This window comes from Panthera tigris, chromosome D3, assembly GCF_018350195.1.
Source record: "Panthera tigris isolate Pti1 chromosome D3, P.tigris_Pti1_mat1.1, whole genome shotgun sequence".
In the NCBI taxonomy this organism is placed as follows: Eukaryota; Metazoa; Chordata; class Mammalia; order Carnivora; family Felidae; genus Panthera; species Panthera tigris.
The window spans coordinates 57857543-57873259 of NC_056671.1; the positions used below are offsets into that span (position 1 = coordinate 57857543).

Sequence of the window (15717 nt, forward strand, 5' to 3'; positions counted from 1 at the left end):
TTCTGAATACCAGTCCCTTATCATCTGTATGATTTGCAAATATTTTCTCTTAACCTGGAGGTTGTTTTTTTAATTTTCTAATAGTTTCCTTTGAAGCAAAAGTTGTTCTGTGTGTATGCTTTTTCAAAAATTTAAGTCCAATTTATTTATTTATTCTTTGTTTTCTGTGCTTTCAGGTGACCATTGCCTAATCCAAGGTCAGAAAGATTTACTTTTGTGAGTTTTACCATTTTAGCTCTTATATTTAGATCAATGATCCATGTCCAGTTAGTTTTTGTGTATGGGGTGAGATAGGAGTCTAACTTCCTTCTTTTGCATGTTTTTTTTTCATTCAAATTTAAAGATTTGAGAGAGAAATTTCTCCTCAAATAGGATGACCATTGGTACTCTCTTTGTGAATTATTGTTTTCATTTTTTTTTTTTTTTTTTTTTTTTGGTGGATATATGTACTGTGTTGGTCTACTTGCACTCTCACCAAATATGGTTGCATTTTTGGCTCTCTTTTGTTTACTGGAATCTGAAAAGCAGCACTGATAGATGCAGTTTGAATCAGTTTATTCGTTTTTTTCCCTTAATTTGCAATCTCACCTCTTCAGCTACAGTATAGAGAATGCCAAGAACTTCTCAGTCTCTATCAGAAATACCTATCAGAACAGCAGGAGAAGCTCACCATGTCCCTCTCAGAACTTGGTGCTGCTGGAATGCAGGAACCACAGGTAAGCAGCTTTATTCTTACCTTTTCTTGTTTTGAATGGATCAGCAAGATGTCGTAAGTCATTTGCCTTTATTGTATCGAGTCCCATTATATAACGTTGTCTTAAAACATGCAAATATAGCATGGGATTGAGTTAGTGTCCTTTACTTCTTTTTTGTTTTTTCACCTCCTGTTCCTGGGGCCCAGAGGTCAGGAATGGTTACTTGAAGCAGGCTGTGGGTCAGTGAGAAGCTCCTAGTTATATGAAAGTACAGCAGGAATAGTAAAGAAAACCCCATTGCTCTGTTGCTTAATGAAGATCAGGTGGGCTGTTATGCATTGTCCTTACAGAAAACACTAATGAGCCTTTCCTAACTCATGTTTACGTTTTTAGAATAATAGAAGTGACTTGGTGACTCATAAAATCTTAAATTGTAGAAAATTGAAATATTTTGCATGATTTCATGTTTGTATGTATGTATAAATCACATATAGATGAGACTTTTTTTTTTAATTTTTTTTTTTTAACGTTTATTTATTTTTGAGACAGAGAGAGACAGAGCATGAACGGGGGAGGGGCAGAGAGAGAGAGGGAGACACAGAATCGGAAGCAGGCTCCAGGCTCTGAGCCATCAGCCCAGAGCCCGACGCGGGGCTCGAACTCATGGACTCACAGACCGTGAGATCATAACCTGAGCTGAAGTCGGACACTTAACCAACTGAGCCACCCAGGCGCCCCCTTTTTTTTTTTTTAATTTTTTTTTTAACGTTTATTTATTTTTGAGACAGAGAGGAGACTTTATATGTAAACATCTATATATATATATGTATATATATATGTATATATATACATACATATCCTCAAATGGTGTATATTGTGTAATTAAATGACTTTTCAGAACCCTACCAGTTGTGATGTGAAACAAGCTCTCAGCCTCTCGCCAGTGATACTTGTTGTCTTTTCATATCCAAGTGAGTTTAAACCTTCAAGTGAAGAGGACATTAAATCTTACACACTGAAGCATCGCAGAAAAAACTGCAGTAGGGTCCAGGCCATTGCTATTAAATATTAAAGCCTGGGTAATGTGCTAACATGTTACTTTCCCCTTTGAATACTATCAGATCCTGGGAATGGTTTCTTACAACCCTTCTAAGGAACATCATTGCTGGTCAGCCTAGAGACAGTGATCTCAGATAGGTTCGGAACTGGACCAAGAATTTGCAACAATGTGGATGCAATCATGGAGGGGAAAGGAATGAAAAGAACAAAAACAAACAAACAAAAATACTTAGAGGGAGGCAAACCTTAAGAGACTCTTAAATACAGAGAACAAACTGAGGATTGATGGGGTGGGAGGCAGAGGGGCAGGGAAAATGGATGATGGGCATTGAGGAGGGCACTTGTTGGGATGAGCACTGGGTGTTGTATGTAAGCAATGAATCATGGGAATCTACTCCCGAAGCCAAGAGCACATCATATACACTGTATGCTGGCTAACTGGATGAGAAAATATATATACCAAAAAAATTGGGATCAAGAAAATTTCAGTTATGAACTTAAGTGTAGACATATGGAAAGGTTAAAATAATATAATAGTATAACTTGCTGGAACGTTGTGTAGCTCAGACTTTCGGCATATCCTTTTTTTTGAAGTCACAACATTTATAAGAAATGGCCTTGCCCGGCTGGCTCAGTCAGTAGAGCATTGATCTTGGGATTGTGAGTTTGAACCCCACATTGGGGTTAGAGATTACTAAAAACAGATAAATAAACTTAAAAAAAAGGAAATGGCCAAAGTATGAATGGTTTATTTGTATTCTAATTTGAAATATTTTCTTTTGTTCTGTTTTCTAAAAAACCTACAGTGTAAAATGAGGCAGAGGAAAGTGGCAGCTAATCTTGATATCTGGATCCTATCTGGAAAATCCTATCTGGGTTTTCCCTGCCACTTGGAAAACAGGGCAGACAGGAGTTTTTGTTTGTTTGTTTGTTTCTTAGTGGGCAGGGGAGAGGGGCAGAGGAAGAGAGAGAGAGAGAGAGAGAGAGAGAATGAATGAATCATAAGCAGGCTCCACTCACGGTGTGGAGCTGGACAGGATGGGTGATCCCAGAACCCTGGGATCAGGACCAAGGCCTAAATCAAGAGTCTGACACTCTGCCTGCTCAACCCACTGAGCCACCCAGGCACCCAGGGAAGGCAGTTTTTAAGGTGGTCCTTGTCTATTGTTTTTGGGTGGGCTAGAGAAAATTGTAGCATAAAGTATCAGATTTCTGACCTTTGCTTTTGTATTTCCACTCCTTCCCGCTGCATGGCATAGTGTCAGGGGCCACAAAAGTGAAGGGCAACCTATTTGGCAGGCGTATTAGAGGGTAGGGAAGGTTTTTCAATTGTCAGTTTAGAGTCTTAGGACCTTAAGGAAATAGACTGAGAGTGAAGAAATAGTCACTAGAGGGCTCTAAAGACATGCATGGGGCTCTAAAGACTTCTAGATAAGGAAGGCTCACTCTTTTTATCTACTTCTGAAATTGGGGGAAAATAAAACTTTCTTAGGTATTACTGTTCTAGTGTTTTATGTTTATGCTAGTGATTCTTGGAGTTTTCACTAGAGACCCATCATAATTAACACCGACTCTCTAACCTTAACTTTGAGGAACAAAACTGAAAAAATCACTAATACTAGAATGAAGATGTTGGCCAAGTATATACAGAGAGTATCCTAAAAAGAGAAATTTTGACTTTTCATTTAGACTTACTCATGAGAAAATTTTAAAACCATGTTTTCTGGAAGTGCCTGGTAGTTAAGTCATTATGTCTTATATGCAACGAAAATGAAATTGAGGCCACTTATAGGCTCTGCCATTTGACTTTAGAGAGGAAATAAGTTTCTTTTTGGATACCAAGTAGAGATTATCATCTTGCTTCTTATGGTATGTGCTTTGTTCTTTGTGATAGGCTTCTCTTACCTGAACGAAGGTAAAGACCTTGTCATTCCCTTTCATGGGAATTGGGTAACTTTGGTCAACAGTTTTATTTTCTGTCAGGAGGGGCGTCATTGTGATGACTCTGAGCCTGAATGAAGATGTGGTAAAGTTAAATGTCCCCTTGATGTGCTCACAAATAGGCTTTGCTCATCTTTATCACAGCACCTTTCTTGTTCTTTTGTAATCATTGTTTAGTTACCCTTCTCCTTCATCAGGCTTTAAAAAAAAAAAAAAAAAACAGGCATCCTATTGGATTGGTCTTTATATATTCAGAACCTATCACAGCGTTTGGTTTAACATTTAATTTTTATTTAACAAATACCTATATGGTACATATTGGGTGCCAGTTCTCAGCTCGGAACACATAGTAAATCATGTAGCCCTCATAATAAACCAGTGAAATGAGCCCCACTTTACAGAGGAAGAAGCTCAGACTCATTCAGAGAAGAGAATGATGACTTACCAGGTCAGGCAGGGGACAAGTTGGCAAATCAAGGTGTGAACCTAACTAGTCTGAATCCATAGTTTCTTGAAGAAAGACAAGAAAAACTTGAGATACCTAAAAAAAAAAAATGTTGAAAATTCCCTTTAGATGCCCCTGTTTCCATGATTAAATCTTATTTGTTTGGTTTTTTTCTAATGTTTATTTATTTTTGAGAGAGAGTGCTGGGGGTGGGGGAGAAGCAGAGAGAGAGAGAGAGGGAGACACAGAATCTGAAGCAGGCTCCAGGCTCCCAGCTGTCAGCACAGAGCCCAACACAGGGCTTGAATTCACGAACTGTGAGATCCTGACCTGAGCCGAAGTCAGACACTTAACCCACTGAGCCACCCAGGTGCCCCTGACATTCGTTTTTTTAATATCAGAGCACTAATATACTAGAAATGGTAGGAAACTCTTTATTTGCTTTTACTGTGAACAGCCACAATATCAGGCAAACATTAAATTTTATTTGTTCTGAAAATAAGGGTTTTTTTATTTAACTAATCTCCAGATTTTGTGATGGAGATGGCAGAAGTTCATTTTGCATGAGGCATTTACTTGACTTTAAGAGACTTATTCTGTTTCTTCTTTCATTGTTTGCCATCTGGCTCAGGTTGCATATTATAGGTTTTGCTTATAGTTTTATTAAATCCACAGTTCTCCAGAAGAATGCCCTAGCTTGTGATTTTCTTCATTGATTTCTACCATTTCCTTGAAAAGAGATTACTCCATTTACAAGGTGACTTTTCCCTTGTTTTTCCCTCATTCTCTTTCTTGCTGTGCCTCAAAGATGAATTTTCTAATTCATTCAGCCTGGATTCATTATGGATTCTAGAAATGTTTTTCACTTGCTCTGTTGAGATTAAGATATTTCACTGATGTGTGTCCGTTATTCCATTTCCCTATCTTAAGAAATAATACTTACCCACAATATAACCTTGGTCTTGGATGTGGAAGGATCTAGTAACCATAGTTTTGACCAATGTACATTTTAGAATATAGCTTTTCTTACCACAATTGAGTGTTTGACAGGTTCTACCATTTTTGAAGTGTAACATAGCAGTGTTTCTAAAGTATTCTTTAAAGTAAGAGAAAGCCTAGGCAGCATTTTGAGTAGCTTCTCCCACTGTCATTCAAAAGTGTTGGTATGCAAGCCTACCTTACTATTTTTTTTTTACCTCTCCTTTTTTTTGTCAAAAAGATATAAAAAGGAATATTTGGTATCTTTTTGAGATTTCCCCTTTTCGGTAAAATGTATAAACTCATCATTACTTTTCAGCCAAGGGCAATAGATATTAATGAATCTCTGCTGATCTGATCTGGTAAAAGCCCTTTTATAGAAACTTTTCCATTTTGTCCATGATGACTTGTTCCATGTTTCTTAGTTTGAATCTGGGTCGTGTACTAAACAGAATTTGAAATATAGGAAAGATAAATCATTACTAAGTACATGTTTAATGTTTTTTGGTGGTTCCTATTGTTGTCAGTATAGTTTTGTTAAAAGAGTTTTTGTTGTGCATAGGGCATAGAACTACTTCCTGTTCTGTGATTATTTTCAGGCATTTTTTGTTTGTTTGTTTGTTTCTTTAGGTGCAGTGTTTTTTACGCATATTTTATGCACCTGAACTTTTGAACACTGGCACAGTATATCATTTAGTCTTATGTAATGAATAGTAAGCAGAAGTATTGTCTTTAAATGAGGATAAAAGTATTATTTTTATGGTGCATAAATCCTTAACAAGAAAGAAAAAATCTAGCAGATATTCTGAGATTCAAGTGACTACAGAATCAAGAGATCCTAGAATAGTACCTAGAGCTGTGCTTTTCAGAGCCATATTAAGACCATTTCAAAATGTCTGGGTGTCTTGCTGGTAAATTCAGTGTGCTTCTAGAGCTGCTTCCCAAATCCACCTTAACAGCAGTAACCTTAAGTCAAGAAATAATGCTCATCAATAAAATATATACTTTTAATAGCCAAGGAAAAATATAAGAAATGCTACCCTTGACAGGTAGGTGAACTTAATAAATTTCTATTATTATATGTTGCAAAGAATCTCTCTTCGAGGGGAATTAATATTAAAGTGTGGTCCAATGGTATGAATCATAATGATAATGAAGGTCTCAAGTCCAGGCAAACTTTGTTGACTGCATATGGCCTACTGTGCATGAATTTTGAATCCTAAGATGACTGTGCCTATTGAATTTTGGTGCCACTGTGAACAGTATTTTACTTTTCAGTATGTTTTACCCATTATTTATTATGGTCTTTTTATTATTTATTCAGACAACTATACAAATTATTATGGACCATTTCCTACCATTTTGAGAGGAGAGATCAGTCTCTATATACTCCATTGAAAGTCCTGCATACCTAAATCAGATCTTCAAATCAGGCTAAATTGAATAATAATAAATAATTACTTGGTGATATACTATAAGTCTCTTAAACACTGAAAACCAAATCAACATGAAAGACATATATTTACTATTGTGTTAATTTTTTCAAATCAAATTGCTTTATAATTGGTACTGAGTATACAGTCTTTCACATACTTGGATATTACACAATTAGTTTCAAACCAGAAAGTCTATTTTTCAGTGCAATCTAGACATTAATACTTGGCTATTAACTTGAAGAAATAGGCTTTCTACTGGTAGGTTATAGATTCAAAATTAAATCTCAAAAGTATTTAAACTGATAATGTAGTATTAAAAATGTTAAACTTTGTATGTTCTCTATATTGGATATGATTGGGATACATGGTCAAAATATGTTGAACAACTTAGGTTTATGATCAGTCTTTTTGGAGTCAATGTTTACTTTGTATCTGACTTTTTGACATTATTTTTCAGTCCTACATCTCAGAAGTCTATTTAATTTCTTTCAAGTGGCTCTAAGACTGTGCTAGCTGTCATAGGGCATGTAATAGGAAAGAGAATCTAATACCAAACAGATTGTCTCATTACTACATGATTCCACTTATATGAAGTGTTTAAAATAGCCAAATTCTTGGGGTGCCTGAGTGGCTCAATCGGTTAAGTGTCCAACTCTTGGCTTTGGTTCAGGTCATAATCTTGTGGTTCGTGGAATCAAGCTTTGCATTGGGCTCCACGCTCAGTGTGGAGCCTGCTTGGGAATCTCTCTCTCTCTCTGTCTCTCTTTCAAAAATAAACTTTAAAATAAAAAAAATCAAACTATTGTAAACAGAAAGTAGAATAGTGGATGCGCTGGGGGGTGAGGTGGGGAGAAGGGGAGTTAGTTTTCAATGGATACGGAGTTTTACTTTTCCAACATGAAAAGGTTCCAGAGTTGTGTTTTACAACAATGTATATGATAAACAGTACTGTGTTGTACCCTTAGAAATGGTTAAGATGGTTAAATTTTGTTTGTGGTTTGACTACAATTAAACATAGATTGTCTCAGCCCAAGTTTGAATGAATTTTTACTCATGGAACAGAAAGTCTTGATCTGGAACCAGTTCCATTGACTGCAGAATAGAAGCAGCCAGAGTAGTAGTACTTGATTTTGCAGAGTTAGCATCAACACGTTCAGATACGACATCTAAGCGCAGGAGAGAGGCAACTGGGTCACATTTTATTACTACACTGATAATCAGTCTACTGTCTATCTGCACTCTGCCAGAGCTAGGCTTTTGTTCAAAGGACCAAGGTACCAGCTGGAAGAAATCCTAAATACCCTTTCCCCCATTTTGGATGGGAATACTGACATTTATATATCAAATGTTACTGACAAAGATATTTGACACACCCTCCAGGTAAACAGATAATACTTCAAAAAGCATCGTATTTGGCTGTCCTTCTATTTATGGACTCAGACTTTTGCGTAACTTATCTTCCTGCACGTGCCTGTTAACTAAGCTATATTTCAAACACCCTGCTGTCTGATTTTTATAGTTTTTTATTGTTCAGTGAACATTAAATTATTTCTTCCCTTGTTAACTTTTTAGTTGAACCCTTGCTAACCTGTTTTCTGCTTCTTTCAAATTAATGTGATTTTGAGCCTTAGTACATTATTTGATTGGTTAATCTTGTCATTATAGTAATAACACTCATTATCTGATTGAAATGTTAAGACTCATGTCAATGTGTAAAGATTAACTTTAACATATAAAAAAAATAAGTGGAACAGATAGGTAAAGGTGGAATTATTAATTTGGCAGATGTCTATTGAATGCCTATGTGCCTACTGTTTTGAGTGTTCTGGGTATAGATCCTGCCCTCATGCATCATATAATCTCAAAAGACAATTTAACAAGGAAAAGGAAATTAAAATTTCAGAAAATAACAAGGCTATGTGATAGAGTGGATAGGGCATACATGGATGAGCCCTTTGAGAATATTATAATATAAAAAGAAAAATAGAGGTACAACATGCCTGTTGAAAGAATAAAACTCAGTAAGAGGAAAGGCACATAAACAGGTCATGAGAACAGTTTATGAGACCAGTTTGGCATCTCCAAATAATGATTAATGCATAAGTATGAGAAAACTTAATGTGTCGGGAAAAAGAACCACCAGAAGAGGAAAAATCCTTGGAACTTACTGCATAAGGCTGTGAATTGATATTGTTTCTACCAGCCAAAATGGCATCAGATGCAGTACTCAGGAGGCCATTTTCTCAGTAGAGGGCAAAAGTAGCCCTAGACTAAAGGATGCTGTGGTTTTCCCTAAAAAAAGCTGAAAAGCAATATTTGGCAGGACATATTTCCAAGTTAACTGCACAGAAAATAAAGCATAAAGCGTATTTATCACTCAAGAATAAATATCGAAATATCCAGCAACCAAAAAGTTAAAATTCACAATGCTTAACATCCAGTCAAAAATTACTGAAAAAAACAACAACAACAATTACCAGCCCTATAACGGGGGAAAGTATGACCCCAGGTGAGACGAAATCCACGAAAACCAACCCAGAAATGACACAGACTATACAATTAATAGACAACAACCCTAAGGTTATTTTTACTGTATTGCAACACATATTTTCAAGAAGTTAAGGAAACATGAGCTTGTTAACTAGAAGCAATACATATTGTTAAAGTCTTAAATCAGACTTGTAGAGACTAACTGCAATGGAAAATACACTGGAAGGCATTAACAGGGAATTTAACATTGCAGAGGAAAAGATTAGTAAAATAAGGACACAGTAATGGAAACTACTGAGAATTAAACAGAGATAGAAGAAGAAGAAGAAGAAGAAGAAGAAGAAGAAGAAGAAGAAGAAGAAGAAGAAGAACAAGAACAAGAACAAGAAGAACAAGAACAACAAGAAGAACAACAAGAACAAGAAGAATAAGAACAAGAAGAACAAGAAGAAGAGACTGAAAGAAAAGGAACAGAGCCTAAGTTAGCTGTAGAACTTCAGACAGCCAAATATATGTGTAATTGAGTTCCCAAATGGGCTCCGGGAGAGGGGCAGAGTAGAAAAAGAAATATTTGAACAAACAATGACCCCCAATTTTTCCAGTATTATGAAAACTATAAACCCACAGATCTAAGAGGATCAATCAATTAAAAGCACAAAATAGATGGAGAAGACTCTGTGAAGTCACATCATAATCAAATTACTTAAAACCAAACCAGTGATAAAGAAAAATTCTTAAAAGCAGTAAGAGGAAAAAAAAACATGGCACATAAAGAGAAAGATGAAAATGAAAGCAGTTTTTGTTTGTTTGTTTGTTTTTGGTCAAATAATACAAACCAGTAGACAGTGGAATGAAATCTTGAAATTACTGAAAGAAAAAAAATTGTCATTAGAATTCTATACTGAACAAAAAGTATCTTTCAAAACTGAAGGTGAAATAAAGACTTTTTGGACAATGAAAGCTCAAAAAAATTCTTCATCCACAAACCTGCATTACATGAAATGTTAAAAGAAGTCTTTCAAACCACAAGAAATAATATTAGAAATATAGATTTACATAAAATAATGAATCCTAGAAATGCTAATTATGTGAGTAAATATAAAATAACATTCTTTGTATTATTAAGGGTAAGTTTGTATAAGAATTCTTTGTTTTATTATGTTTAAGGGTAAAATATATATTTTTAAGAAAGGTAATATACCATGGAGTTTATAATATGTAGAAGCAAAATGTGTAACAGTAGTACAAAGACTAGGTGAGGATAATTAACATACTATTGGAAGGTCTTATACAATATCTGTAAAGACAAATATCCTTTCAAAGTAGACTATGAAAAGTTAAAGGTACTTGTTATAAACTCTAAATTAGTCCCCAAAATAATATGACAAAAAGTTATAGCTATTAACAGAGTAGATTGAATGGAATCATAAAAAATAATCCAAAAGGAGTCAGAAGAGGGAAAAGGGAACAAAAAACCAAAGGGACAAATAGGAAACAAATAGCAAAATTAAAAGTAAAAAGTTGGGGAAAAAAGGTGTACCATACTAATATTAATAAAAAGAAAGTTGGACTCGCTAAGTTAATATCAGATGATTTACATTTCAGAGCAAAGAATATTTCAGAAAAAAGGTCATTTCATAATGCTAAAGTATTCAATTCATCAAGGCAATATAATAATACTAAATGTTCATGTACTTAATAACAGTTTCAAAATATGTGAAGCAAAAAATGATAAAACTGCAAGGAGAAATGGATACATTGACAATTTTAGTCAGATATTTTATACCCTTCTTTCAATAATTGGTAGAACGATTTAGCAGAAAATTATTAAAGGATGTAAAGAACAAATTACATTAGCCAATTTGATGTGACTTTTAAAGAAAACACCCAATAGTCTAATGCAGTTTTTTCCAGTATACACAGATGTTTGATAAGATAATTTGTATTCTGCGTCATACAACAAGTCACAATAAGTTTAAAATAATTCAATTTATTCAAGGTACTTCTGTGACCACAATGGGATTAAATTAGAAATTCACAACAGAAATTTGTCTCTGATATCACCAAGTATTTGTAAACTAAATGACAAATGTCTAAATAACCCATGGGTCCTAGAAGAAATAAAAGGGGAATTATAATGTATATTGAATCAAAGTGAAAACACAAATATCAAAATTTGTGGGATACAGATAAAGCAGTACTTAGAAGCATATAAGATTGTCTATATCAGAAAAAAACGTTTCAAATAAGTTATCTCGGCTTCTGCCTTAAGAAAGTACAAAAAGAGAAACTAAGTCCAAAGTAAGCAGAAAATAAGAAAAAAGTGAAGCAGAAATCAAGGAAATAGAAAACTAAAAAGACAGAGAAAGTCATTGAAACCAAAACATGGTTCTTTGAGAAGATCCATACAGTTGGTAAACCTCTAAGCAGACTGGTCAAGAAAAAAAAAAAGAGAGAGAAGCCACCAATTATCAAAATTGAGAATGGAATATATAGCATTACTACAGTTTCTACAGATGTTGAAAGGAAAACAAGGTTGTTTAATGGACATCTTTATGTTGATAAATTTGCCAATTCATACAAAGGACAAATTCCTTGAAAAACACAAACTACCAAAGTTTACTTAACTAGAAATAGATAACCTGTATAGCCCTATAAAAGTAATTGATTTGAGGCTAAAGTCTTCCCACAAATAAAACATTAGGCTCAGATGGCCTCACTGGTATATGCTACCAAATGTTATTATTCATTTAAGAAATAAATAGTATGAAAAGAAAACTACAGGCCAATATCCCTGATGGACATAGATGCAGAAATCCTCAGCAAAATATCAGCAAACTGAATTCAACAATACATTAAAATTATCATTCACCATGATCAAGTGGGATTTATTCCAGGGATACAAGGGTAGTTCAGGTTTGCAAATCCATGTGATAGATTAACAAGAGGAAGGGTAAAAAGCATCTGACAAAATACAACATCCATTCATGATAAAAACTCAAGAAAGTGGGTTTAGAAGGAACATACCTCAACATAATAAAGGCCATATATAAAAACATAGGAACAATACTTGTATTCAGCACAATACTGGAAGTCCTAGCTGGAGTGGTCAGACAAGAAAAAGAAAAGACATTCAAATTGGTAAGAAAGAAGTAAAATTGTCACTATTTCCAGATGACATGCTGAATATAGAAAACCCTAAAGACTCCATTAAAAAAAAAAAAAAAACTATTAGAACTGATAAATGATTTCAGTAAAATTGTAAGATACAAAAGTAATATGCAGAAATCTGTTGTGTTTCTATGCACTAATAACAAAATATAAGAAAGAAAAATTAAAAAAACAATCTCATTTTCATTTACAATCACACCAAAAAGAATAAACACCTAGGGATACATTCAACCAAGGAGGTGAAACACCCACACTCTGAAAACTGTAAGACATTGATGACAGAAACTGAAGTTGATACAAACAAATGGAAAAATATACTATGCTCTTGGATTGGAAGAATTAATACTGTTAAGATGTTTCTACTACCAAAATCAATCTACAGATTCAATTCAAAATTCCGACGACATTTTTCACAATACTAAAATTTGTATGAAACCACAAAAGACCTTGAATAGCCAATGTAATCTTAAGAAAGAAGAGCAAAGCTGGCGTTATCACAATCTCAGATAGCAAGATAGGCTACAAAGCTCTAATAATCAAAACAGTATGGTACTGGCACACACATAGATGAGTGGAACATGATAGGGAAATATATCCATGCTTATGGTCAATTAATCTATGACAAAGCAAGAATATACAATGTGGGAAAAGTCTTTTCAATAAATGGGGCTGAGAAAACTGGACAGCTACATGCAAAAGAATGAAGACTTTCTTACACCGTACACAAAACTGAACTCAAAATGGATTAAAGACCTATGAGAGACCTAAAACCGTAAAACTCCTTAAAGAATACGTAGGCAATAATTTCTCAGACATTGGTCTTAGCAACGTATTTGTCTCAGGCAAGGGAAACAAAAGCAAAAATAAACTACTGGGCCTACAAAAATAAAAAGCTTTTGCACAGCAAAGGGAACCATCAGCAAACAAAAAGGCAGCCTACTGAATGGGAGAAGATATTTGCAATGATAAGGGATTAATATCCAAGATATGTAAGGAATTTATGCAACTCAACATTAAAAAGTATCCAATTGAAAAATAGGCAGAGGACCTGAATAGATATTTTTTCAAAGAACACATACAAGTGGCCAACAGATACATGAAAAGATGCTCAATATCACAAATCATCAAGGAACTGCAAATCAAAACCACAATGAGATATCTACGTAACACCAGCCAGAATGATGTCAAAAAGACAAAAAATAACAAGTATTGGTAGGATGTGGAGGAAAGAGAACCTTTGTGCACTGTTGGTGGGAATGTAAATTGATGCAGTCACTCTGGAAAACAGTATGGATTTTCCTCAAAGAATTAAAAATAGAAATACCATATGATCCAATAATTCCACTACTGGGTATTTACCCAAAGAAAATGAAAACACTAGTTCAAAAAGATCTATGGACCCCTGTTTATTGCAGCATTGTTTACAATAGTCAAGATATGGAAGCAACCCAAATGTCCATAGATACACAGATGGGCAAAGAAGATGTGGTACACACACACACAATGGAATATTACTCAGCCATAAAAAAGAATGAGATCTTGCCATTTGGACCTATAGGATATTGTATTAAGTGAAATAAGTCAGAAAGAGACAAATACTATATGATTTCACTTACATATAGAATCTAACAAAATGAACAAAAGAACAACAACAAAAAGTACTCCTTTTTAATGTTTATTTATTTTTGAGGGAGGGCACACATGAGAGTGGTGGAGGTACAAAGAGAGAGGGAGTCAGAGGATTTGAAATGGGCTCTGCAATGACAGCAGAGAGCCTGGTACGGGGCTCAAACTCATGAACCGCGAGATCATGACCTGTGCTGAAGTCAGATGCTTAACTGACTGAGCCACCCAGGTGCCTCCCAAAATATTCTTAAATACAAAGAATAAACTGGTGATTGCCAGAGGCAAAGTGAGAGGGGGTGAGCTAAATAAGTAAAAGGGATTAAGTGGTATAAACTTCTAGTTATAAATAATTCATGGAAATGAAAAGTACAGCATAGGGAATATGGTTAATATTGTAATAATGTAATAATGTTGTATGATGATAGGTGGCGCCTACACTTACTATGGTGAGCACTGAGTAATGTAAAGAATTATAGGGGCTCCTAGGTGGCTCAGTTGGTTAAGCATCCGACTTCAGCTTAGGTCATGATCTTGCAGTTCATGATTTCGAGCTCTGCATTGGGCTCTGTGCTGACAGCTCAAAGCTTGGAGCCTGCTTCAGATTCTGTGTCTCCCTCTTTCTCTCTGACCCTCCCCTGCTCACATTCTATCACTCTCTCAAAAATACACAAACAAACAAAAAAAAGAATTAAAAAATTACTGTGTTGTTATCTCTGATAAGTATATGCTTGTCAAAAGAACGTCAAATTACTTGAGGCAACAAATGATAAACTGTAAGGAGAGATAGATGAAACACTAAGCTATAGATTGAATGTTGGTGTACTTCCAAAATTTGCAAGTTGAAACTGATCCTCAATGTGATATTATTTGGAGATGAGGCCTTTGTTTTTTTTTTTTTTTTCAATATATGAAGTTTATTGTCAAATTGGTTTCCATACAACACCCAGTGCTCATCCCAAAAGGTGCCCTCCTCAATACCCATCACCCACCCTCTCCTCCCTCCCACCCCCCATCAACCCTCAGTTTGTTCTCAGTTTTTAAGAGTCTCTTATGCTTTTGCTCTCTCCCACTCTAACCTTTTTTTTTCCTTCCCCTCCCCCATGGGTTTCTGTTAAGTTTCTCAGGATCCACATAAAAGTGAAAACATATGGTATCTGTCTTTCTCTGTATGGCTTATTTCACTTAGCATCACACTCTCCAGTTCCATCCATGTTGCTACAAAGGGCCATATTTCATTCTTTCTCATTGCCACGTAGTACTCCATTGTGTATATAAACCACAATTTCTTTTTTTTTTATTTAAAAAAAAATTTTTTTTAACGTTTATTTATTTTTGAGACAGAGAGAGACAGAACATGAACAGGGGAGGGGCAGAGAGAGAGGGAGACACAGAATCTGAAACAGGCTCCAGGCTCTGAGCTGTCAGCACAGAGCCCGACGCGGGGCTCGAACTCACGGACCGCGAGATCGTGACCTGAGCCGAAGTCGGCCGCATAACCGACTGAGCCACCCAGGCGCCCAAAACCACAAATTCTTTATCCATTCATCAGGTGATGGACATTTAGGCTCTTTCCATAATTTGGCTATTGTTGAGAGTGCTGCTATCAACATTGGGGTACAAGTGCCCCTATGCATCAGTACTCCTGTATCCCTTGGGTAAATTCCTAGCAGTGCTATTGCTGGGTCATAGGGTAGGTCTATTTTTAATTTTTTGAGGAACCTCCACACTGTTTTCCAGAGTGGCTGCACCAATTTGCATTCCCACCAACAGTGTAAGAGGGTTCCCATTTGTCCACATCTTCTCCAGCATCTATAGTCTCCTGATTTGTTCATTTTGGCCACTCTGACTGGCATGAGGTGATATCTGAGTGTGGTTT

At 35.5% G+C, this 15717-nt stretch overlaps 1 protein-coding gene across 13 annotated transcripts in view; it reads left to right on the forward strand.

The window, feature by feature from the left end:
- KIAA1328 (KIAA1328 ortholog) overlaps positions 1 to 15717 on the forward strand; it is a 343523-nt gene that overhangs the window by 124732 nt on the left and 203074 nt on the right. For 9 of the 13 annotated variants that reach the window (XM_042963017.1, XM_042963016.1, XM_042963015.1 and 6 more), the window contains one exon: positions 589 to 716. In XM_042963017.1, coding sequence (XP_042818951.1) covers positions 589 to 716 — 128 coding nt within the window. The remainder of the gene's footprint in view (positions 1 to 588; positions 717 to 15717) is intronic. The other 4 variants (XM_042963023.1, XM_042963024.1, XM_042963025.1 and 1 more) reach the window with 1 other exon arrangement.